This window comes from Calypte anna, chromosome 8, assembly GCF_003957555.1.
Source record: "Calypte anna isolate BGI_N300 chromosome 8, bCalAnn1_v1.p, whole genome shotgun sequence".
Taxonomy (NCBI): Eukaryota; Metazoa; Chordata; class Aves; order Apodiformes; family Trochilidae; genus Calypte; species Calypte anna.
In genome coordinates this window covers 3,875,333-3,898,573 of record NC_044254.1, presented here as the reverse complement: position 1 = coordinate 3,898,573, position 23,241 = coordinate 3,875,333, and the positions used below count along the sequence as shown (strand labels likewise).

The window sequence follows — 23,241 nt, the reverse complement described above, 5'->3', positions numbered from 1 at the left end:
CTTCCAGCAGCTCTGAATACTGTCAGTGCATTAGACCTTTCCCCTGACTGCATGTGGCCTCCCCCTGCAGTGCTGCTCCAGCTCAGACTGCCTGCTCAGAAGGCCACAGCACAGGTTAGTGCAGGCAGGGGAGGCTCTATCCAGCCACTCCAGCTATCCCACATCAAACCTGCCCAACGAGAACCTGCCACCAATTCTCCTGCCTCTCCCAGGGATAGCAAGGAGCAACCTTCCCTCACCATACCAAGCAGATCAGACTGACTAGGTAGGGACAAGTACTCGATGTTCTGCCCCTCAGAGCTTTAATCTACCCTCTCCATCCCCATTTTTTGAGATGAACCTGTAAACATGAGAAGAACTCAGTGATCTGAGGTACTTCACATACTCAAGTATCAGTCTTTCCTTTTGAAAGCATCAGTACAGAAAAAAAGTCCCCCCACCCCCCCACGTGTATTTCTCTTACCCCGATTGACAGTAGCTACCTTTGCACCACGTCGCTGATTTCTTGGACACATGACAATAAGTTATTAAGGACAGGGTTTGCCCCAGGGACACCAGCAGCTGTTGAGGACACCTGCAGCTCCTGCAGGCTGAGTTCCAGTTTGCTCACAGCTTCCCGGAAGGCAAATTTATTGCGTGTATGCGGGATGCAGTCCACATAGCCTGAGCAGTAATCCAACAGCTGGTGCCCTGTGTCTACCAGCTGGCTGTTTGGTGTTGGCTCGGTGATGGCACTTGAGAGAAGATCTGCACACTCCAACAGTGCTTCCTTGCTGATTTTGTCGGCAGAGATTTTCTCAGCTGCCTGTTTGGTCTTTCTTAGAGCTACTTTTGCACCAGCTGTGCCATTGGCCATTTTCACCGGGGAGGTGGAAGACGATGACAGAGGCACTTGAGGTGGAGGCATCAAAGGCCTCCCAGATTTTCCACCAACAGGTGCTGCTGCTGCTGCCTTCTTACTCCCTTCGCTCAATTCCAGTCCGTGCTGTGCTCCTGCCAAGTTGCTCAACTCTTCTGCTGCATCTGAGCAGGCAGCTGGCTGCTGTAGGAGCCTCATCACTGGTGGTGGAGGTGGAGCACACTTTGGTTTTACCCGTCTGGGTCGGTCCCTGTCGCCAGAAGAAGTGACCTGATGCTCAGATAAGAGCTTAAATTTATTACCCTGAGAGTCTGTGCCAATGAGCTGCACATCTGCTGGAGTGTGTTTGAGAGTGGGTGAGATTAGGACTGGCACTTTGTGGTTATGAGTGGTTGGAAGTATTGCTGCAGCCTTCACTGGAGATGACCACCCTGGTCTCTCGCCATCCTCAGGAACCCCTTGCTGGGGGCCACTGTTTTTTTCTTTGCCCTTTGGAGCTGCTGCTAGCCCTGCACCCTCCTTTTCTTCCAACCCTGAGGGGGTGGGGAAAGGGAGTGCTGTGGCACCTCTCGGCAAGAGTTTTGCTTTTGGTCTCTCTCTGGTCAAAGCAGGGCCTTCTTCAAACCTTTTGGGAAACAGGTCATTTTCCCTCCCTGTACTCTCATCAGGCTGAGAGGAGGTGGACACTGTCCGTTCCAGCTGGATTTTTGACCTCTGAGAATTTCTGGGAAGGGTCATTGCCATCCTGTCCTGCTCTGGAAGCCCTGAGGACATGGAAGATGTAGAGTTTGACCTTGTAAAAGGCTTTGAAGCTTCTTCATTGCCAGTGGGTTTTCCCACTCGTAAACCCAGCGTCTTTTTAATCAAGCGTGGCGTAAAGAAACCAGTGATGCCCAACCACCCACCACTGGTGCTCACACCCCCACCACTGCTGGCACCAGTGCCATCATCATTGTAGAAGGTCCTCTGCACAAAGCCCCCACCATAGCACTTGGGTGGTGCCAGGTTTGTGTCCTGCTGCACGGGAGGAAAAGAGAACCCATCCACATGCTGCAGGGAAGCAACAGATGAAAAGTTACCCGTCAGCTCATATTTCTTATGGGGCTGATTCTCCATCTCCCGGAAGGAGCTGCTGCGTTTGGGGGGTGTGGGAGCATTCCTCTTCTTCATGAAAGAGCTGAAGAAGCCACCTTTCCTGTCCCTGGTGAAAGTGGTCTCTTTGGCATCCTCCAACAGGCTGCTGGGTGACTTGTCCCTCTGCTTGCGGGGCAGTGCAGGAGACCCACTTGTTGGCTGTGTGCTTCTGATAAAACCTGGACAGAAGAAACAAGGGTGAATCTGCAAAATCCATTTCCGTTTCCACCTCCCTATCCTGCAGTGGACTTTACAGCTGCATATTTACATATTTACATATTTAGCTGTCTGGTTCCTTTCCTAAGAAAGGAAGTTAGCATGTTTATTTTTGTGTGAGGCAGGCATGCTTTTCAATATCTTTTTTTTTAACTTATTTTCCCTCATCTGCATGCATGATTTCTCTGTTACCTATACTGAGGAGGCCACTTAGAAGAGAGAGAGTTCAGGAGAAAGTGAAGTTGCTTTTTCCTTCCAGTTTCTTACCCCTTCCTGTGTGGTTTTTTTTTCTCCTTCCCCAAATACCACAAGTATAAAAGGAAATGTCTTGTTGAATTGTGAACTTTAGTTTTGAAGTGTCATTTACAAAAAAAGCAGCTAAACTAATTTAAAAAGAAAAAAATACAATGGGATTTACTAAAAGAACATTGAACAAGCTGCAGTGATTTCTGTTTGCTAGTAAATAATTAGGCTGCTGAGCCCTAATGACACTGCAGTGCACAGCACCTTCCCACACCATATTGTTCTGTTTCCTTCTGTTTTTCTGGGAATTTACAGAAGCAGCAAGCCTGTCCCAGAACATGTGGCCTCACTGCCACTGTCCCAGTGTCCATACCTGGTGCTGAGCTGGATGTTGAGTGTTCCACAGTATCTTGTGTTCCTTCAATGTTCTCTTTATTTTCTGCCTGTTTCTTCAGAGTTCTGGTCTTGGAGGGAAGCATGGGTAACCGAGGCAGGTAAGGAACTATGGATGAGGAGGAGGCTGTTCTTCCAAGCTCTTCTGCTACCTCTGTAAGATAAAAAAAACAGATGAACAAACCAAAAAGAAATAGTTGGAACAGAGACTGGAGAGGAAAAGAAACCCACACTGGCAAGAAGAGATGCATGACAGAAGTACCTAGTTTATGGATTTAGTCCAGAGGTATTCAAGGTGAGATGTTTTTCCTAATGCTTTCAAACTCATTTACATCTTAATAAATTCAGAAAAAAAAGGAAGCAGGATTGGTAGGATCTGTACAAGAGGTCTGGTATAAACTCCAGCTCTCTGCTGGGCTTAAGACTTAAAGCCAGCACTGAATGCATTTGCCTCTGCTTTTACTTCAGATGCCTCCTATGGATGCTCCAGGAATCCCCCAAAAGTTGGGCCTTCTCCAGATCTAGATCTAAGATTATTTGCTTGAGGCAAAGCACTGTCCTGTCTGACACAAAGGCTGAATGTTTCCTTCCTACCATCAACACAAGGTATGTGACTGAAAAATACCCCACACACTCAGGCATGAGCCACTTGATGTGCCTGCTTTAGATCTACCCTGGGAGAGTTTTATCTGATGTGTTTCCTCTGTAATAGGGAAGTGGATGGATCAGACTTGTATTTAATTTAAAAATTTAGAAGATGCTGAGACTGTTCTGCTTGTGTGTTGTCTCATATCACAGTTCTCACCAGTATTTACTTCCTTGTTGATACACCTGAGTTGCACAGATTAGCTCCTAGAAGTGGCTCAGTGGAAAAGCCAGAGACTGAGGCACTTTTTTTCAAAATGAAAGCTCATAGAAAAAGATTTCATGCCCTAACTGCTGCAGGGAGTAGTGGATCTTTGTGCATCACCATTAATCCTTATGCTTCAGTCTGGGAAACAAGAAGCTTCCTCTAATATGGAGAAAATGTTCTTTAAATTAATTTTTGGCATTTTGGTGCTCAGATGAATTACTGTTCTTTACACTGGTTTATGTATAAATTTTATCTAGAGTTTGTACACCAATTATGAACATGTATTTGTAGACTTAAGGCATTCAGTAAAGGGCAAAGCCTCTCACAACCTCCACAGCAAGCAGATAAGCCTGAAGAACCCATCCATAAAGGAGACCCCTCTGGGGAATAAGCCCCAGTGCCCTTTCAGAAATAAAGTAACAGTGTGCACTAATGCAGTAGGATATGTGTTATTTCTTTGATGTTTTTCCATTATATTGTCTTTCATTTCTGTTTTTTAATGCTAAAATCTGTCATATTCCCTATGACAAAAATTGTATCTGTATGCATGAGCAGGAATGATTTGTTACAGACTGGAAGAAGATGTATTTCTGGGTTCAGGGGCTTATTACTTATCACAGGTGATACAGTGTTGGTGAAGTTATGCAACACCAAGTTTTGAGAATAACTTTATCTTGTCATAAATAAATAACTCTTAAATTAAATCTAGTGGGAGGTGTCCTTGCCCATGGCAGGGACAAAATGATCTTTAAGATCCCTTCCAACCCAAACCCATTCTATGATTTTTGGGCTCTCACCCTCTGAGATGCTTGAGTCATGGAACATAGTTTCAAAGGCCTGATGGGTCTCAGCAAAGGAAGGGCGATCTGGAGGGTTCCACTTCCAACCTAAAATGTGAGAAGCAGAGTGAGTCTCAGTGCTTGAAACAGAAGATTTGTTTTATTGTGTCCAAGGAGACAGAAAATGTATCAGTTAGCTGCTCTACTATTAAACAGGCTTTAGAATCATTCACAGATATTAACCCACAGCAGTCCAGTGACCCTACAGTATCCTAATAAAGAGCTCTTGAGAGGAAAGAAGCATCAGTTCTAAAAATCCCAGCTCTCTGCCAACTCCACAGCTTTTTCTCATCTCCCCAGCCCTCTTCCTGAATTTTTCAGCCCAGGAGAATTCTGTTTGCTACCCTGGCTGTTTGGACTGAACTCATCTAACCTAGTCATAGATAACTTTGTGCAGAGCTCCAGGCAACATTCTGCTCACGTGCTCTTAATGCTGCAGTTCAGCCAGAGCCTTCCAAAAGGAGAATATGTGCACCCTGTGGGGGAAAGAGGAAGAGAGTGCATTGCTCCAAGATGTGGCTTGGAAAGTTATGGAAGGGAATCATGGTGAAAAGTGTAATTTCTGTACTTAGAAATCTGCACTTGAGGAATGGATTCTAGAAGCACTATCTGCTGGTATCACTTACAGGGGCTGGAAAGTGACTGGCATTCTGCTCATAATGGGAAGCATTAATGTATGAATTCCCTGCTTTGGGGCTTTTATCAGCTTCATGAAGGTATATTTTAAGCACATTCTCATTACTCTGTTTTTTTTTTTTTGTAACTGAAGTTTACCATGACTTCCTTTAACATGCTGGAGATCAAGATGCTCACTTCAGTCAACAGCATGGCCTGGTTTGCTCCCTGGGATCTTCAGCCTTTTACCCAACAAATTCTCTGCTCTTGCAGGACTGAAGGAGATTGCCAATCTCTCTTCCTGCAGCACACTGCATCTTTTGGTCTTTTATTAGTAGATTTTCAATATGTTAAGGGGCTTTTCATGCCCAATACTCAGTATTGAGCTTGGAGGATCCATTCTGTGCAACCTTGTCAGCTTTGCCTCCTTCACAGGTGCTGTGTTTGCAGAGAACTAGATCTCCTCCTGATTTGGTTATTCCACAGTCTGCTGACAAATCATCAGTACCATATTCCCCAGTGTGCTCTCTAGCTGTACTCAGAGATGACAGGTTTTGAGTGTATTCTTGTTCCTTACAGACCAAACTCATTTTCCATCAGTAACCAAGTACATCTCAGGTGACAGGGGCTTTCCCACGTTTGCTAACAAAATGGCAGAGCAGGAACAAGAACTCCAGAATTAACTACACATTTCTCCCACCCCTCCCAGGCTTTGTCCCTCAGACTGGAAGAAGATACTCACATGCTCTCATCAGTTCATAAACTTTTGGAGGGCATCCCTCTGGCTGCTCCATCCGATAGCCCTTTTCCAGCAGATCATACACCTGAGAGAGGTCGATGCCTGGGTAGGGTGACATCCCATAGGTAGCAATTTCCCATAACAGCACCCCAAAGGCTGTAAAAGGAGGAAAATAAAATTCTTGGTCACGAGTCTGCCCTCCTCTTGTGTTGTTCATTATATCATGGCTTGTATTGCAGCTTCAGCATTTTCTTGCAAGTATTTCTTGCAGGCCAGTATAGGTGAAGACATTAACTGCTCACAATGCTATTGGTTCAAGAAGCTGTGGCCTGGCATGAGACCATTTCCTCCCCACGTTTCTCTCCAAGCCAGAAAGCAAGTTATTTGTCTAGGCTGTCAAAGAACAAAATGAACAAGAAAGGAACACTGGAATGGAACTGTCTTACCCCACACATCAGATTTGATTGAGAAGGTGTTATAGGCCAAGCTCTCAGGAGCTGTCCATTTGATTGGGAACTTGGCTCCAGCATGAGCTGTGTAGGTATCTCCAGTCATAAGACGACTTAAGCCAAAGTCAGCCACCTTCACCACATGGTTTTCTCCAACTAAGCAGTTCCGGGCTGCCAGGTCCCTGCACAAAGGGAAAAAGCACTTTCCTTTAGTGGAGCAAGAGCAGGGCTTTTGAGTACAGTCTTGAGGTTGCACAGACACTCTCTCTCCTGAATTCTCTCTTTATACAGGAAGCAAAGGCAAAGTGTTTTCCTCTGGACACAGTAAAAAATGGGAGGACTTATTTTTAGGAGCAATAAGGTAAGTGAAGATTAGGGTTCATTCTTTAATTCTATAAAATTTCCAGTCATGATAGCTGTTATAAGTAGTAGTTTGGGTTTTCTAAGAATAGAATGTGAATGGCAGCTCCTCACACACAGCAACAGCTCTGTGGTGTGGTTTCACCTCACTGTAGGAAACAGGACCTGGGCACACAGGGGGTGCATCAGAACAGGGCAACACCAACTTTCACAGCTGTCAGGCAGTCAGACACAAGATTCTAAGTCTGCTCTGACAGTCATGGGGGGAAGCACAACTTTATGGAAATCAAATCAACCAAAGCATAAGCCAGACAATCTCACTCTGGAAGAAAACTTCCCAAAAGGAGGAATTTCTGGGCCACTGTACTGGTGGCCTGTTCCTTGTTGCAATGTCAAACTGTACCAGCCCAACATGACTCTACCCACCTGTGAATGAAATTCTTCTTTTCCAGGTACTCCATGGCAGAGGAGATCTGGGTGGCCATATAGAGCAGCACAACAGCACTCACTTCCTCCCGGTTGCACTCCCGTAAGTAGTCCAGCAGGTTTCCATATGGCATGTATTCTGTCACTATGTAAAAGGGTGGCTCCAGGGTACATACACCTAGAAGTGAGAAGGAGGGAGCGTGTGAATAAAGCTTCCCTTTCTTCCTAGAATATCACTATTTCTGATTTATTATCCATTTGTCATTTTTTGTACCCCTGTTTCTCTGAGAAGTGGAACTTCCATCTAAAAGCCCCTGATCAGTGCTGCCCAGATTAAAAATTCAGAGTTTCCTCTGTCTCTTTCTTCATCCAATTTATGAAGGGAGCAAAACGTGCCCATCAAAGCACCACTCTTCCTATTTAATATACATGAAGGAGTAGTTCTGTTCTTTGGAGTGTTACAGATTGAAACAGGAGTTATTTCAAACACATTATTTACATATTATTTGCTTTTCTTCCCCTGTCTTCCTTCATAAAGCTGAGGAGTGGCCAACTACCTGTCAGCTGGGAAGATTTCCATACTGAGATGCCCTATGGAGTAAGGTAAAGCACTCCCATGTGTGCTGAGGGAGAAGTGATCAGCAGGGTGGGACCTGCAGCATTCTCACACGTTCCTCAGATGACTCCTTGCTACAGTCATTGCAATCATGTACCAAGTATTTATTAACAGAAGATAAGGGCAACACCTCAGATCTCCCTGAACTCCTGCTACAGTGCTGCTGAATGCCAGGTGATAGAGTAACATCTACACTGTGCATCAGGAGCAAAAAACCAAACATCTCCTGGATGAGAAATGTTTTGGTCTCTACTCCTGGAATCAGACAGGGCTCAGCAGACACTTCATCTGTGAACCACTTCATCTGGTTTTTAATTGGGTACAGATGAGTTGTCAGTATTAAAAGCCTTCACATTCTTCACATTTCTCCTTTCATCCTAGGCTTGGCTTGACAGCTTTGCTTGTGAAAGCAGCAAAAGTCCAGAGGCAATTAAACATTACTAAAGGTTTATGGTGTCTCCCTAAGAATCTCTGTACATGTAGAATTAACAGCTAAGAAGACTCTTTAAGAATGACCATCACATTCTACATCTGCCAGTGAGACAAGGCACAGCCAAGCTGTAAAGACTGCAGATTTCTGCCATTCATGTCTGATCTGACCTGCATCTCCACTGCCTTGATCTCCTGTACTTAACTGGTGATGCACAGGGTCCCTAATGACATCAGTGATCTGGTTGTCTTCTGCTTAATTAGGGACTAATTTTTTTCTACTCAGAACAGCCTTTTCTAGAAATGGTTCTGATTTGAGAAGTAAGAAAGAAGAACAGTATTTGTTGTGCTTCCAATGTAATTTTTTCTTTCACTTTGAATTTTTTTAGAACTTTGGTTTGTTCTATCAGAAAAATAACTCCTGGAAAATAATTCCACGAGCAGAAAAGGGATCTGACCCTGATAACTAAACCCTGGAGCATATCTGAGGCTAAGGGTACACACCAGCTGATACTGCAGACTTTTATATAATGCATATCATACCTCAATAGCAAAGTTGTCTGCTTGTGTAAGTGACCATATTTTATTTAAAATCAATGCATCTTAGCTCCAGTATTATATCAAGGAGTAAGCTGTCAAAAATACCACCACATAACATGACTTAACTCAAAAAGTTCTATAAATACAGACAAAAAAGCCACTGCTTTTAAACAAGACAGATTTAATTTTGGTGGAAATGTAAGAACAGAAAGGAAGGAATTTCACTCACCCAACAACTGCACTAGATTTGGGTGCTTGATCTCCTTCATCACAGCAGCTTCTTTCAAGAACTCTTCCACCTCCATGGTATCTTCCTAGATAATCAGAGAGGCAAAAGAAGCACAAATTTATCTTCACGACCAAGGTCATCTTAACATCACATAACTGATGGCATCCTTCTCCCCATTCTGCTGTTTTGGGTGTTACCAAAGCTGAAATCTGGCTGGCTGGTCTGCAAGCATGGCCCAGTGGCAGGTCTGCAGTACCCTGAGAGTATGAGCCTTGGCTTTTTGGTAGCTATTGTGGCTACCAAAGCAGTTGTGGTTGGTGAGAGACCTTTGGGATCACTGACTTGGTTCCCTACCTAGCTACAAAAATCCAGCATAAAAGCTCTTACTTAGGGGGTACATGGATATGTAGGTGTCAGTGATGAAACACAAACAGAAGGTTTCAAAAAGGAAGATAAATGGCAAGGTTTAATTTCTCCAGAAGCAGGGGGGAAGCTGTAGAAGGTTTCTTTGATTTCTTAAAGCTTCCACAGCTCTTCTGGAGGAAGTTATTTATACAGATCTGACTTGGACATTCCTGCTGGAGCTTCCTGGGCCAAAATGCCAAATTTTTTGCTAGGGCTCATGGATTGCTGCAAGTTTGATAAGCTAACTTTGTTCTGCAAAGATACTCTCAGGTATGGATCCTATGCAGAACAGCAGGTTCCATACTGTGATACTTGGTATCATTTGGAAGTATAACTGAGGATGTTGCAATTTCCGACCCTCATCATAAATGGTGACCAAATGAACAGTGCAAAACCAATCTGAACTCTCACCTTTAGTGTTTTCACAGCAACAGTGAGATTGTATTTCTTCCAGACACCAACGTACACCTCGCCGTACTGCCCTCCCCCGAGTTTGTGCTTCATGGTGATATCAGTCCTCTCCATCTCCCACTTGTCATGGATGGGGGACACTCCATAGACTGTGGGCTTATTGCACTTGGGTGCTGGGTAATGCAAAGTTGTCACCAGTCCATCTGCTACTGTTGAGTGATGGTGCACCAGCTCTGCCAGCGTGCTGAAACGGCTCTCTGCTGTCACATACACCTGTAAGAGGGAACCAGAATCTACTTAAATGAAGGCAGCTGGAAGCTTTCAGTAACACTGGAAAACAGGCACAGTGAAAACATTCTAACAGGTATAAAAGTAAGGGAACCAAACTTCAGAGTATTTGCATGCTGTTGGGTAAATAAACAGCAATCTGGGGGATTTTCGCCTGCAGAAAGCAACAAGATAGAAGCTATGACTTGAGAGCAGTGCTGTCTCCTGCACTGTGCTTTACAGGACTAGAAACTGGAATCCTTCTGCTTGGCTACAAGGTCAGTTTCTGCATCACTCAACACATCAAACTGTTATGTGATCAGGTTTCAAAATGCTGATCAAAAATCGCTGTCTTACCAAAGCTCTGATTATTCTAAGCAGATCAACAGACAGCTACCACATCAAGCCACAGCAGCTTTGCTCCCTGGCTGCTTCCTGACAGGCTAAGTACTGCTTGCACTTCTCCAAAGTGAGTCACCACCAAGCTCTTGGCATACATGTTCTTTATTTATATTAATCAACCAGTGGACCTGTTCTCTCTCTCCACAACTTGAGATTCAGTGCCACCTCCTAACATTAACATCCCTACTCCTCCTCCCCAGAGTGTTATCCAGAGATCCTTACCTTTCCATCTGAGGTGGTATTGATCCTGTAGTGGTAAACACGTCCTTCATACCTGAGGGAGATGGAGAGCTGCCCTGGACTGCTCTCACTTTCACGGACCAGGAAGCTGCCATTAATGAGGCTGCTCAGCAGGTACTCTGCTGCACTGCGTGACACCGGCCCGTGGTACCAGGAGTGCTTTTCCAGGCTGTTCACTGGGGTGATGTAGTTGCTGGGCACCCAGCCCTGCCCGTTCTTTGAACGTACCTCACTCCATTCACCATTCTGGTTGTAACCCAGGACTCGCAGCTTTTCACCTGTGACCAGAAAGGAAAAAGCAAAATAAGCAGAGTGCAAGCTCTAGGGTCACACTAAGGGAGACATTTGAGAGCAGCTAAGCCTGGGGGTTGTACCTTAATAAAATCTGCTGCAGATGTAACTAGGCTGTTTTATATACAGTATTTATGAAATAAAGTTTCAGACAAAATACCTAGGATACTGTTTCCTAATTTACTCCAGCTTCCTGTAGTCCAGCTTTTTAGACTAGAAAGATTTTTCTTCTTGGAGGGATGAGGTTTGCCTCCATTCTGAAGCCTTAAATGATATGTGATTTGGGTGCAAGGTCAGTTTCTGCATCACTCAACATACTGTACTGTTATTTGATCAAGGTTTCAAATCATGGTTTGCCTCCATTTTGAAGCCTTAAATGACATGTGATTTAAATCTGCACAGATTATCTCCTGGTATGTTATTGAACAGAAATATAAAATCTCAGAGAAATTCTCAATCCTTAATTTTGCTCCAGCTGAAAGTGCTGAATTCTGTTATTATCACTGAGTTAAAGGTTTTCCTGCCTGGAACAGGTGTCTCAACAGGCTGGTGATTTTGGGAGCCTAGGAAATGCTCAAGTGGCCTGGCCTGTCTGGCTGTGTTACCCAGAGCTGCAGCTGTAGCAGCACTGCCCAGCAGGTGTCTCTGAAAGACAAGTGAGAGAGGTTCTAACAAACACTCAGAATGATCTCTAACCACACTCTTTCCTCACCAGAGATTCCACTTTCTATTTTCTATTGCCAAGGTAACTTTTCAGCCTAGCAGCTGCTCTGTGATTCAGAGCCTCACCTTTGGTGATGCTGAGCGTGTTGTCACCACTTGCTACAAAATCATAAAGTGCAACAAAGAGATTGGGATCACTCTCAGCAGCTCCAAGCAGATTCTCCTTGGAGCTCCACCTGATGGCTTCGTTCAGTGCCTGGGGTTCAGCATCACAGCCATAGGGGCGGTGCAGGGCCTCTGGAGAAAGAAGAGGTCAGGATATTAAAATCAGAAAATCAGGAGTCAGCAGAGCAAAGCACAATATGCTCGTTATGGAAAGGGAACTCGGTGTCTGCAGAGATTAATTCAGTGCTTTTCAATCCCCACTTTGCTGACTCTTCATTCTTTAGGTTAATCCTGACGGGCTAGAGAAGGAGATTAACTGCCCATGTATCAGTATTAAGCTATGCACATACAATTTCTATTTAATATTTATTATAAATATGTACTTACATACATATGCCTCTATTTGAAAATATTTAAGCATTCATAGATAAAAAATGGGTGAGAAATTGTGTTTTTTTATTATGTGACACAGTGAAGGAAACCTTTGGATGCTGAAATGTTTTGTTTTGTGTCTTTATTAACAATGTGGCTGAAGTAGAAAGCCTGGATCTGAAACAGAAACTACAAATTCAGGTAAGAGAGACTGAATTATGAGACAAATGAGGTCTACAGGTTGGGACAGTAACTGATTCAATATTAGGAGGAATGATGGTGATTTGTAATACATTACAAAACTGTAATTAGTGGTGAAAAACTGAGAGGGACAAAATCTAAATATACAGGGTTCTGTAAGGAGCAGTAAAAAGCAAAACTGAACACTTCATGGTAGTTCCCAGCATCTACATGCATTTTTTTTTACTGTGTTTTAAGTAAATGATAAAGTAAATGCTTGAGGCTTATTGTGTGTTGGTTTTAACATGGAGGAAATGCATTTCTGGTCATCATTCAGAGTTACACAGCTTGCATAACCTGCTCACCTTGCAATTACTTAATAATCTACCTCCTGAGTCTTGAAAGTACCCTCTGTCACAGTCAGTGACAAGGGATTAAGCTACCAAAGTGTCACTTCTCTGATTTTATTGTCTGCATATGCAATAATTGCATCAATTGGTTTTACAGTGCACCACCCCAGCAGACTGGGTGCCATCAGGGAAAAGAAAGGAAATCCCAGTGTCTGCTCAGCTCTGGAAGGGCTGCCAACATCCCACTGTAACTTCTTAGAGCTGGGTGTGCACACGTGTGGTTGAACTCCTGGAGAGATCACCAGTTCCTATATCCATGATATCCATCTCTTTTTAATGAGTAAAAATACATATTTAATTAAATAATACATTCTTTATGCTCCTGCAGTGACTTGTGCTACACAAGATATCCAACTTGCACATCTCTGCTAAGGAGCAAACACAAAAGTGGGCAATGTTTCCAAAAGAATATCTGATGCTCCAGCTCTGTATTACCTTAATGGTGTTTAAATAACTTCTTACTTTCAATTACATATCTACTGAAAAATGAAAGGCATTAAACAACAATATATGCATTTGTTCTAAATCAAAGTTTACTTGAAGTTTCTTTCTCAAGCCAGAAAAGCCCAAGAGCTGAGCATCCAGCCCTAGAGCACTAAATGAAGTGTTTAACCATGCACTGGAGGGGGAAACCTGCAGCAGCCCAGTGCCAGCTCAGCCCAGTGCCAGCTGAGCCTGTCCATGAGGACACTGCAGCCAAGGCAGATCCAGCAGCAATGCCACAGCTCTGTCCACATGGAACAATTTGTGTGCTGTGCTGGATGGCAGGCAAGGATTCAAAGCAGACCTGGGAATACTCCCATTTTCTCAGGGATGCCTGGGAGGCTGGTGTATGGTCTTAACACCCACTCTATCTTAAAAAGAAAAAAAAAAAAAAAGCCAGTGGAAGTTAATGTTTGATGAGAAGCTTCAATCACTTAGCTACAGTGCTTACCTAAAAGTCACATTACCTAAAGATCAAATGCTTTTAAGAGTTCATGTCTCATTAACTTCCTTCACTTTCACTTTTAGAGTTACTTGGATGCTTCAGGTACTGTAAAGGTTATCCAGTTGCTACTAAAGAGGAATATACTGGGATGTAAGAGCACCTATTACATTATTATGTAATAACTTCTGCTGCTTACAGCTGGGTAAGATAAGTAAGATAACCAAAGCACATCACAAATTGTACCAATCACACTGAGCAGTCTGCAAGCTCTGTTCACTCCAAGAGTAAGGAAATGAGCTGGGAAGTTTTGGGTTATATCAGCTCCTTTTAAAGGCTGACCATAAATCATACATGACCATATTCATTTCCTATACAGTGGAAAACTTGCATGGTTGTTTAGTGTAAAAGTTAATACAGATCATGCAAGAAGTTTATGCTTCATCCATCTCTTTCCTTTTCTTTATTCCTATAAAACAATTTCCTTCTCTCCAGATATGAATGTTTTTTCTTTACAGCCAGCATGTAAGGGGAGTTCCATCACCACTCTCTGCTGCCAACACCATAGAATCATAGAATTGGCTGGGTTAGAAGGGACCTCAGAGATCATCAACTCCAACAATCTCTTCAGTCCAAGACCAGGAGAGGGTATACACTAGATTTTTAATTTTAGAATCACATGAAATGCTTAAGTGGTCTAACTCACAAAATTTAAGCATTTCAGTAATCCTCAAGTCTGGATAAAAGCAGCCAATCTCAGTCCAGCCTGACACTGGTCTCATACTACAAGACAAAAATAAAACTTGAAAGGACCAAAACCCTCCCTGAAGCACCCTGAGAAAACCAGGAAAGGGATGGCACAACATTCCATCCCTGAACATCCTACCTGTGCATTTTGCCCCACCAGGCTCAGAGGCTTCCTCCCCAAGGCAGCAGAGCAGCTTCTCCTCCTTGCCATAGCTGCTGGACTGGAAGAGAAGGGTCCCCACAACCATGCTGTGCTTTCCTGATCTGCCCTGACAAAAGGCCACCACGTGCTGATGGTCACTGGCCACAATGCCAATGAAAGAACAAATGCTGCTGAGCAGGTGAAGGAGAAACTGGGAAAACCAAGGTGTGGGTTAACTTGTTTATTAGCTGGAAGAGAGGGTGGAGCTTCCCTGGGAAAGCTGAACAAGCAGAGGATGTGGGGACTGGACTGCAAGTTGAAACAATTTTGAGATGAGCTATAAAGACAGAGTTTTGTTCTGCTAAGAGTTAGGCAACAAAGTGTTTGGGAGGAAAGCAAACAGTTTCCTTGGAGAAATTCCTTTTACATGTTACAAAATAGATCACCCATTAATGTGACCACCCAGATTGATTCATTTTTCCACTCCACACAGCATTGCTGGAGCACTATTTACATGAATCAACAGGAAATGACATCCATGAAAATATATGTCCTAGAGACATCCAAGCACTGAGCAAGTAAATGCTCTTGGAAATTTCAGGATTTAATAAAAAAAAAAAAGCAAGGGCAGTACAGTACAGAATCACAGAATAGTCTGGGTTGGAAGAGACCTTAGAGATCATCTAGTTCCTACCCCCTGCACTGGCAACTCTCCAAAAAGGCACCATCAAATTACCTCTCAAAAAACCCTAAGATTTGTTGGATGACTTATTTAAAAGCCCCAGTTTTCTAGCAAAGCCTGTATGGTTTCTGGCAGGACATGGATGAGGAAGGGTTAAAAAACAAGCCATCACTGTTGAAGTCTCACACCTGGGTAGGTGGTAAGTGGGTCTGCAGAGAGGTATAAAAGGCCTAAAAGGAAGTAAATCATTTGGTCTTTTGTAGAGGGAAAAAGAACTGCTGCAGCCCACCAGGAAGGAAAAACAACCAAAAACCAGCATTTCTGCAATCTAGGAACTTCCCCCCTTCTGTGAGAAAGGCAGCTGCACCATGTGATGAAGACTCAGGTAAGGCTAAAAGGAAATAAGCAACTTGGCTTGATCTAAATGTTTGTGTTTTTTTGTGGATGTGGAAGAACTTGATGTAAAACTGTGGGTATGCTGTAGTACTAAGGAGTTGCTTTCCCTACATGGTCTGTGACATGAGGTATTTCCCCTGCTATCATGACTTAATTTATGTGGAAAAGAGAATTTCCTTTCTGGTTTTGCTTCTTGCAGTTATTGTTTTCTCCCCTCTTAATTGCTTTGAGTAATCTTAATTACACTGATATTTGTACTAGCCTCAGCATAGCTATAAATACACAAAAATAAGCAGCACTTGCAGAGAAAGACAGCATTGCCTCAGAAATGTGGATTAGCCCCTTGTGAACTCACTTTTCAGGTGGGTCTGAAATGGTACAAGGAAATGGTAAACTCCATATGGAGTTCTTGCTAAGTTATTCCTAGCTGTAATAGTTAAGAAACTTAATCATTTTACTTGTGTTAAAATACAACAGATGAGTAATTGTTATCTCTGGAACTAAGAAGGATTAGTGTGAAGTTAGGCTGGATTAGTAATGTAATGTGAAGATGGTTTTACTGACTCAGTTTTAGCCTCTGTTAAAAAAGTAAAAGCCTTTTAAGGATAGGCTGGCTGGTCTGTTAATGAGCTGATGATATGAATCAAGTAGTAGCCAGCACTGGCATTTTGGGCAAGTAAAACCTTGGCATTGTGTTCTCTGTACCAGGGCAATTCTGTCTGGACCCTTCCAGCCACCCCCCCTCTGGAGGTGTTCCTCAGTGGGAAGGACACAGGGGAGGGGATAGGATCCTATCAAATGCACCCAGGGAGAACAAAATCCTGCATCTTTCTGTGTTCTAGATGAGCATTTTTTCTTTTATAACTGTTTTTTCCTAGATTTTTACACTCTAGGCCTTCACCTATGCATCCACCCCATCTGTATCCTGTTCCCATTCCCTCTGCAGTAAGTGCATGACATAAAACCTTAATTCTGCCACACTCAGCTTCCTCAGTGGAAGAATCCACCTTTCAGGCACAGCAGCTCTTCCCAGTTTTTCAGACTACTCCCTGTGGTGCCCTTCAAAGCCTTTTCTGGAGAGTGGTTGCCCACCCTGTGCAACTTAAATCATCCATTTGGAAGCATTTCTCTGGTTCTTCCAGCAGTGGTGAAAAGCTGAATGTAAGGAAATCTTGCTGAGTGCATAACCCAGAACAGATGTGTAAATGGAAATATGGGGTTTGGTGAAAAGGAAAAGGGTTTGGTGGTGTTGGTAGCAGGCCAGGGTGGATGGTTTGTTAATGAAGGAGAGACAAAGAAAGGGTTATAGGGTAAATACCACCTACTGCATACAGCCTCAATCTATACCTTAGCATTTTACATCAGAAATCACAGGGAGTATATATATATGTGTATATTTATATATACATGCACATGGTGTTCCATCTTATGACTTCTCACATGCCCCTTTTTCACAAAGAAAGACTTTATTATAAAGCTACCAAGATCCATGCATATGCTTTATCTTTTATTTTCACTTTGAGTTTTCAAACCAAATACAAATCTCCATGATGCTGTTTTACACTCAGACTCATGTTATGTGCTTGTTTCTAAGACTACCAAAGAGTAGGCATTGGTCACTCCAGGTAGCAGACCATCAAGTAACTAACAACTGCTAGAACAGTTGGTGTTTTCCACTGCATTTTCCAAATGCACATCACTGTACTAGACTCCGAGATCTTCAACCAGCTTGAGAGCAGGAGGATTTCTGCCTTAATTCAAGGAAACAAAATTGGTAACACAGCAGCAAGTGTGTTTCCCATTTTCCTGACATGACTGGAACAATATTAAGTTCTACAGTAATTTTGTTTCTGAAGTTAAGTCTCAGCACTTCCTACTAACCAAAAATAAACTACAAACTAAAAAGCAAACCAGTGCTGAACAGGCCAAGTTCCTGCCGTGTAATAACACGGTGACACAGAAGTAGACCCATGAACTTTCTTTCCCCTCTAACAGACCTAAGCCCTGACCTAAATGGACCACAAAGTCTTTCTGCTAACAAACCTGTGGCCATGAAAAACATCAGTTTAAAGGGTTCTGACAGCTCACATAAGGCTTTGCTAAAATGCAGGCAACCTGACTGGATGTCATACCCAGGTGTTCCTCTCCTGTAAGCAACCAGGCTCTTAATAAGGTGGTTTGCCCAAGCTCAGCACAGTCACAGCCTCAGGGCCTCCCACAGAGTGGTGCAAAGTTTAAGTACTGTAAACAACTCACTGAATAAAGCCAAGAAACACAGATTCAAGCCAAGAAGTTGGGATGGGCAAGGAGTAGGTTTCTATTAATGGTACCAGGCTGGGAAAGACAGAATGGGAGGAGACTTCAGAGTCAGTGACAAATATCACAAAATTGAATCATGAAGAGCTCACATGTTTTAAGCTGGCAGCAATGTCTTGCCTCAGTTATCAAAATATATGTGATAGAGAAAAGGCTATTAAAAATGTCTTGTAGCAGAGAGAGAAATACATGGAGAAACCTAAATATTTTTCAAACAGCCGAAATGCAGATTTCACAGAATCACAGAATGGCTGTGGGGAAGGGGCCTCCAGCATCATCCAGTTCCAACCCCCCTGAATGGCGTGACCAGAATGTCAGGCAGGGCAGTGCCAAAAGCTTTGCACAGCTCCAGGTGAAGTTTGTTGTTCTTTCTTTGCCCATGGAGGCTGTGACCCCATGGTAACAGACCAACAGTCAGTCAGATCTTGTCCTTAGTGAAGCTGACACCAGTCACCCCTCTGTTATCTTTGTTATGCCTCAGCAGAACCTTCAGGAGGATCTGCTCCATTGTCTTGTCAGGTACAGAGGTGGTTCTGACTGGGCTCCAGTCCCCTGGGTCCTTTTTTTTTTTTCTATATTTTGGTTATGTTTCCCCTTTTCCAGGCAGCAGAAACTCTACCAGACTGCCATGACTTTTCAAGTATGATGGAATCTAGATTTATAATTCTTTTATTATTATCTGTAGTAGCAGTATTTTATTTTTTGCAATTATATAGTGTATAATACTATAATAACTCATAGTATAAATATAGTCATTATTTATATTTGTTTTTTATTTTATTATCATTATTGTTCAGATGGAAACAAATTTATTTTGCAATGTGACAAACTGCTGCATGAGGTGTTCCCCTGCACTTATTTAATGGTTGAAGTGGTAACTTATTTACTGGTGGCTTTTCATCAAGAAGATGTGCTTTTGGGTCAACTTCATAGAAAAATCCAAGGGGTTTTGGTGTTAATGAATTTCACTTGGAGGCTGCTCTCAACTATTGAGAGCAGTGTATGAAGAACTCCACGTGTCTCTCTACCTGAATGTGACAAGATGTTTCCTATTTTAAGATTCAAACCAAGTCATGCTGGCAGAAGGAACTGCCTGGCTTCTGTTTCACTGCCTCCAATTATCCTCCTCCTTTGTTATTAATGCCACCAAACATCCAGAGCTGTCCCTCAGCCTCTTTCCTTGATCAGATGTCAGTGATTTACAGTGATTTCTCCTAAAACCACCCTAATGCAGCAAAGTCTTTTTGGTCAAGAAGTGTCTTTCTGGTACAGAACCCAGAATGAAATAAATCAAGCTGTGAGTCACTGAAGCATTTGGTAGCCTTGCTGTTTTAAGAGAGAATTTCAAAGCAGGTGAATTTATCTTCTTCAGTACAAACACTGATAACTCAGTAGCTTGGTTATCATTACCTCTAAGATTTCCTGTCCTCACAGGACTCTGTCAGGAAAGTGCCTCTGGAGTAAGTGCACCCAGTAAAATGATGCAGGGTTTTTTGGGGGTTTGGAAAAAACCACTTTAAGGTGAGGAACTTGTGAGCACTGGTGAGCTGGACTTAGTAATTATTAAAAAGGTACCAAGGGTGTTTCCTGCTACAGGTACTGGGAATGGTCAGAAGCACCAGAATCCACTCAAAAGTACTAATCTGGCTTCCTTTAATGTGCCTCCAGGCAAGCAACCAAAACCCAACAGATGATGATAAAAATGTTTTTCCACACTCAGAAAGATTTTAATGCAATTAAAATTATGTACAAAAGGTATTTTAGAATTAAAAGCTACAAATATCACCTCTCCACAAAATCCTGAATACTGCATCAAAATGTTTGTTACCTTAACTACTAAGAAACTGTTCAGCTTGTATAAAGCTAGGCAGCTTTACAACTGCTGGTGTCTAGAAACAAGCAGAGACCCCATCACTTTTAAATGCTCTGTATTACATACCTGTTTCCATTGAGGTGATGAAATTCCAATCTCTGTCACTCTGAATCCTGCCTACTCCCACCATAGGAATTTTAGGGAAAGGAGTGCTGTGAAGGGATATCCCAATTTATAGATTACTGGAAAACTGCACAGATGTATTTCAGAGGTCTGACATTCTTCCTCTGTGGCTGGAAGTTCCAGTAAACCTCTCCAGTATGAAGGGTAAGGAGGATTAGGTCACCCATTCCTTCTTCAGGAAAGGTGGGATGGCCAAACATTATGACAGCTTACAGCAAGTCATTTAGCTTTTTTTTTTTAAGTTGGTGCTTTGGGAGAGAAGTTGCTTAATGCAGATTACATTTCACTCCAACAGAATTCCTGAGGAGTCTCTAATACTAGTCAGATCAAAGTCAAAATATTATCTGCTTCTAAGCAGATCAAATGAATAGCTGCTTATTCACACAGAGTTAAGACAAACATTTGAAGTAAGAGGAGTTCTGCAAAAAGACTGCTTGAAAAATCATGGCTCAGCTAACCCCTAAGCAGGTCAGGAATAGCTACACTAACAAAGCCTCGCTGGGGAGAGGTTTATTTTGCACATGTAAAGCACTGACTGACATGGCTTTTGAGTTAACATGTCATGAATGTCTAAGCTGCTTCTCCAGTGACACAATTATTAGAATAATACAGTATTAATACTCTCCTTAGACTCAGCACCTGGAATAATGACCACATTAAACTGTTTCTTGACAGGCTTTTTGAAATTTATTTTTAACCATCTTAGAGAGAAAACTTGGAAGGAGAGCATAGAGCTTAACTCAGACTGGTAATCTTGTGAGTGAAACTTCAACCTAATGGCCAAAATTCGAGCTGATGTCACAACCTGAGGCCCAAGTAACTCTTTTTGCAAATGCCTTGGCCAGGCAGCACTGCTTACCTTGAGGAGGGTATTCAGAGGGCAGAGCTTCCCAAGTGAGCTGACAGAGCTTCAGTTTCCAGTACATGAGTTTAATTTTTAATGGAATCCCAAAATGCTTGTTAGCACAGATGTGACTTCTCAGTTCCATCCACCCACACTGAATACACAGCAACTGCCAAGGCTACAATACTTCTGATTTAAAAAAAAATTATCTAGCTAAAAATAAATCACAAAAGCTGTTAACCTTTTTTGTTAGCAGCCAATATGTTGTTCAAGCCATTGTCCACATCAATTTTCTTCTGTTGAGGAAGGGGTTTCCTTTTTAAAATACTTGCTTCATCTGACTAGAAATACTCCTGTGATCTTGCTTTCTTGAAATATGTTTGTCTTACAAAATAAACCAGCATCTCCTCCAAGAAAAGCCAGGCTTTAGCACAGACACTTGCCCCAGAATTGCATCCTGTCTTGCTAACTTCAGAATCAAGGAAAATTCTAAATGTGGATGCTTGTCAGGAGATCCTCAGAGCCTGACATTCAGCTGAGCCCTGGCTGAGAGAGTTTTAGTTGTCTTGCTCCTTCCCAGCCCTTTGGGCTGACTCACTTTTGGGTTGGGGATGGTGAAGACACGCGTATGAAGTCAGAGCAACACACCCATTGCACTAAACTTAGCTACTGGCTGCTGTGCCACTTCCCCTGGCCAAACCCAGACACTTGTCACTGGGTCTGCTGCCCAGACAAGGGACTCCATTCACCAGCAGCATTTCCAACAGCTGCTGAATGGCCTTGGAAACACAAACCCCAGCTGTGGCAGAAGGAGAATTCCCAGCTCAGTGCTGAGAGGTTTGCAGTTTCAGGCTGTGTCACTACATTTGCCTTCTCCAGTCTACTAATGGAGGTGTCTGAGCCCACTATTAAGACAAGAATGTACCCACTGAAGTAACTTTTTTTTGAAAAATCCTTTCTGGGTTATAGCAGAATTAATTTGAAGGAAAAAAGATTATAGGAAGACTGAGCAAGGTCAATGCTCCTATTTTAAAAGTAATCAAAGCTACAAAAGAATCTCTGAATTGCTGGTGTAGTAATAAAATCATCATACAAAGAAGGATAACTGAGTGAACAAGGAAATTATGAATAAAGTAGATCTGGATTGAAAATGCATATTTAGTTTAGTAGGTTTGTGATGGATATTATTCAGTACAGAGCTGGTGTTTCTGGAAAGCATAATAAAAGAAAAACTTTTTAAAATAATTGAAGAGAGGTAAGACCAGCCAACACATTAAACTTGAAGGAATTCTATGCAGCTAAGAATTTATGTATGTCTGCTACATACATAAATTCTGTATAATACATAAATATGTATGTCTGCTATATTTACTGTTTAGGTAGGCACTGAGATAAGTTTTCTTTTCAGGAAGTACTTCTTGTTAACACTGAGAACTACAGAACATGTAAAGGAAGTCTGACAGGAAAAACCAACACTGCCTATCAGAATCAGCATAACACTTTAAAATGTCAAAAGCAAGCCAGATAGCTGACAACTGGGATTCTTCAGTCATGTAACAACAGTCATACTACATAACTACAGCCCAGAATCCTGCCTTCACCAGTAGAAGTTGCCTTGGGAAAGGGTTATTATCATTCCAAAAAACTTTTCAAGCCTCCAACAAACTGCAGCTCAAAGTCTTTCTGAGCCAGAGCTGGCATTGCTGTAGTGAATCTTCCTAACAGGCTTCTTCCAACATCTTTCCAGTTGCTGCCTGAAGCAATGCAAATGAAACTCCATATAAACAACAGTATCTTGCTGCAATGTCACCAACAGCTCAACTGCACGCTGTTGTTTATTTGTTTTGAAAACCACATTTGCTACATCACTGATGTTTGTCAGTCTGTAGAGAGGCAAATCATGAACCTGCTGGTTCTTCCCTGCCACTTGTGACTTTTCCAGTCCTTTATCTTACTCTACCTCAGCGACTTCTGTTTCAGGCTTAAGTTCTTCTCAGGCAGTCTGATGTTGAAACAACTCCTTGGGGTTTTTTCCTAGTTTGACCACACACCCCTCCAGATAACAGATCAGAATTATGCACAGTATTACCCAGGTTTTATGGGCTGCAAGTGCACATTGATGGCTCATTTTAACCTTCTGTTCCCCCCTCACCCCTGAGTCCCTCTCCTCAGGGTTGTCCTAAATTCTTCCTCCTCCCAACCTGTATTCATGGGATTGCCTCAGCCCAGGTGCAATATAATGGGCTCCAGGGAGAAAATCAGTAGGAATGGGAAACTTGAGTGTGCCTGGATGCAAACAGAGCAGGAACTTGCTGTAGGTTGTTTTTTTCTGATTGTTTGTAGAGCAGTAAAGAAAGACAATCTAAGTAAAACTGTGTGGAAATGAGTTGCTTAATTCCCCAGAAACATCAGGCAGGGCAAATCTTTTTACCAGGTTAAAGACTACC

General features: G+C 42.7%; 1 protein-coding gene across 2 annotated transcripts in view; it reads right to left on the bottom strand.

Moving 5' to 3' along the window:
- Positions 1 to 468: 468 nt before the first annotated feature.
- The window catches only part of ABL2 (ABL proto-oncogene 2, non-receptor tyrosine kinase), a 39,276-nt gene continuing 16,503 nt past the window's right edge, over positions 469 to 23,241 (bottom strand). The window contains exons 2-12 of one of the 2 annotated variants that reach the window (XM_030455059.1): positions 11,746 to 11,916; positions 10,648 to 10,943; positions 9,757 to 10,029; positions 8,941 to 9,025; positions 7,127 to 7,304; positions 6,338 to 6,522; positions 5,895 to 6,047; positions 4,496 to 4,585; positions 2,826 to 2,999; positions 1,939 to 2,172; positions 469 to 1,623 (exon numbers count right to left, since the gene is read on the bottom strand). In XM_030455059.1, the coding sequence (XP_030310919.1) occupies positions 479 to 1,623; positions 1,939 to 2,172; positions 2,826 to 2,999; positions 4,496 to 4,585; positions 5,895 to 6,047; positions 6,338 to 6,522; positions 7,127 to 7,304; positions 8,941 to 9,025; positions 9,757 to 10,029; positions 10,648 to 10,943; positions 11,746 to 11,916 (2,984 nt within the window). In that variant the 3' untranslated portion in view covers positions 469 to 478. Of the gene's footprint in view, positions 2,173 to 2,825; positions 3,000 to 4,495; positions 4,586 to 5,894; positions 6,048 to 6,337; positions 6,523 to 7,126; positions 7,305 to 8,940; positions 9,026 to 9,756; positions 10,030 to 10,647; positions 10,944 to 11,745; positions 11,917 to 23,241 lie in introns of both variants that reach the window. The other variant, XM_030455058.1, reaches the window with a different exon arrangement.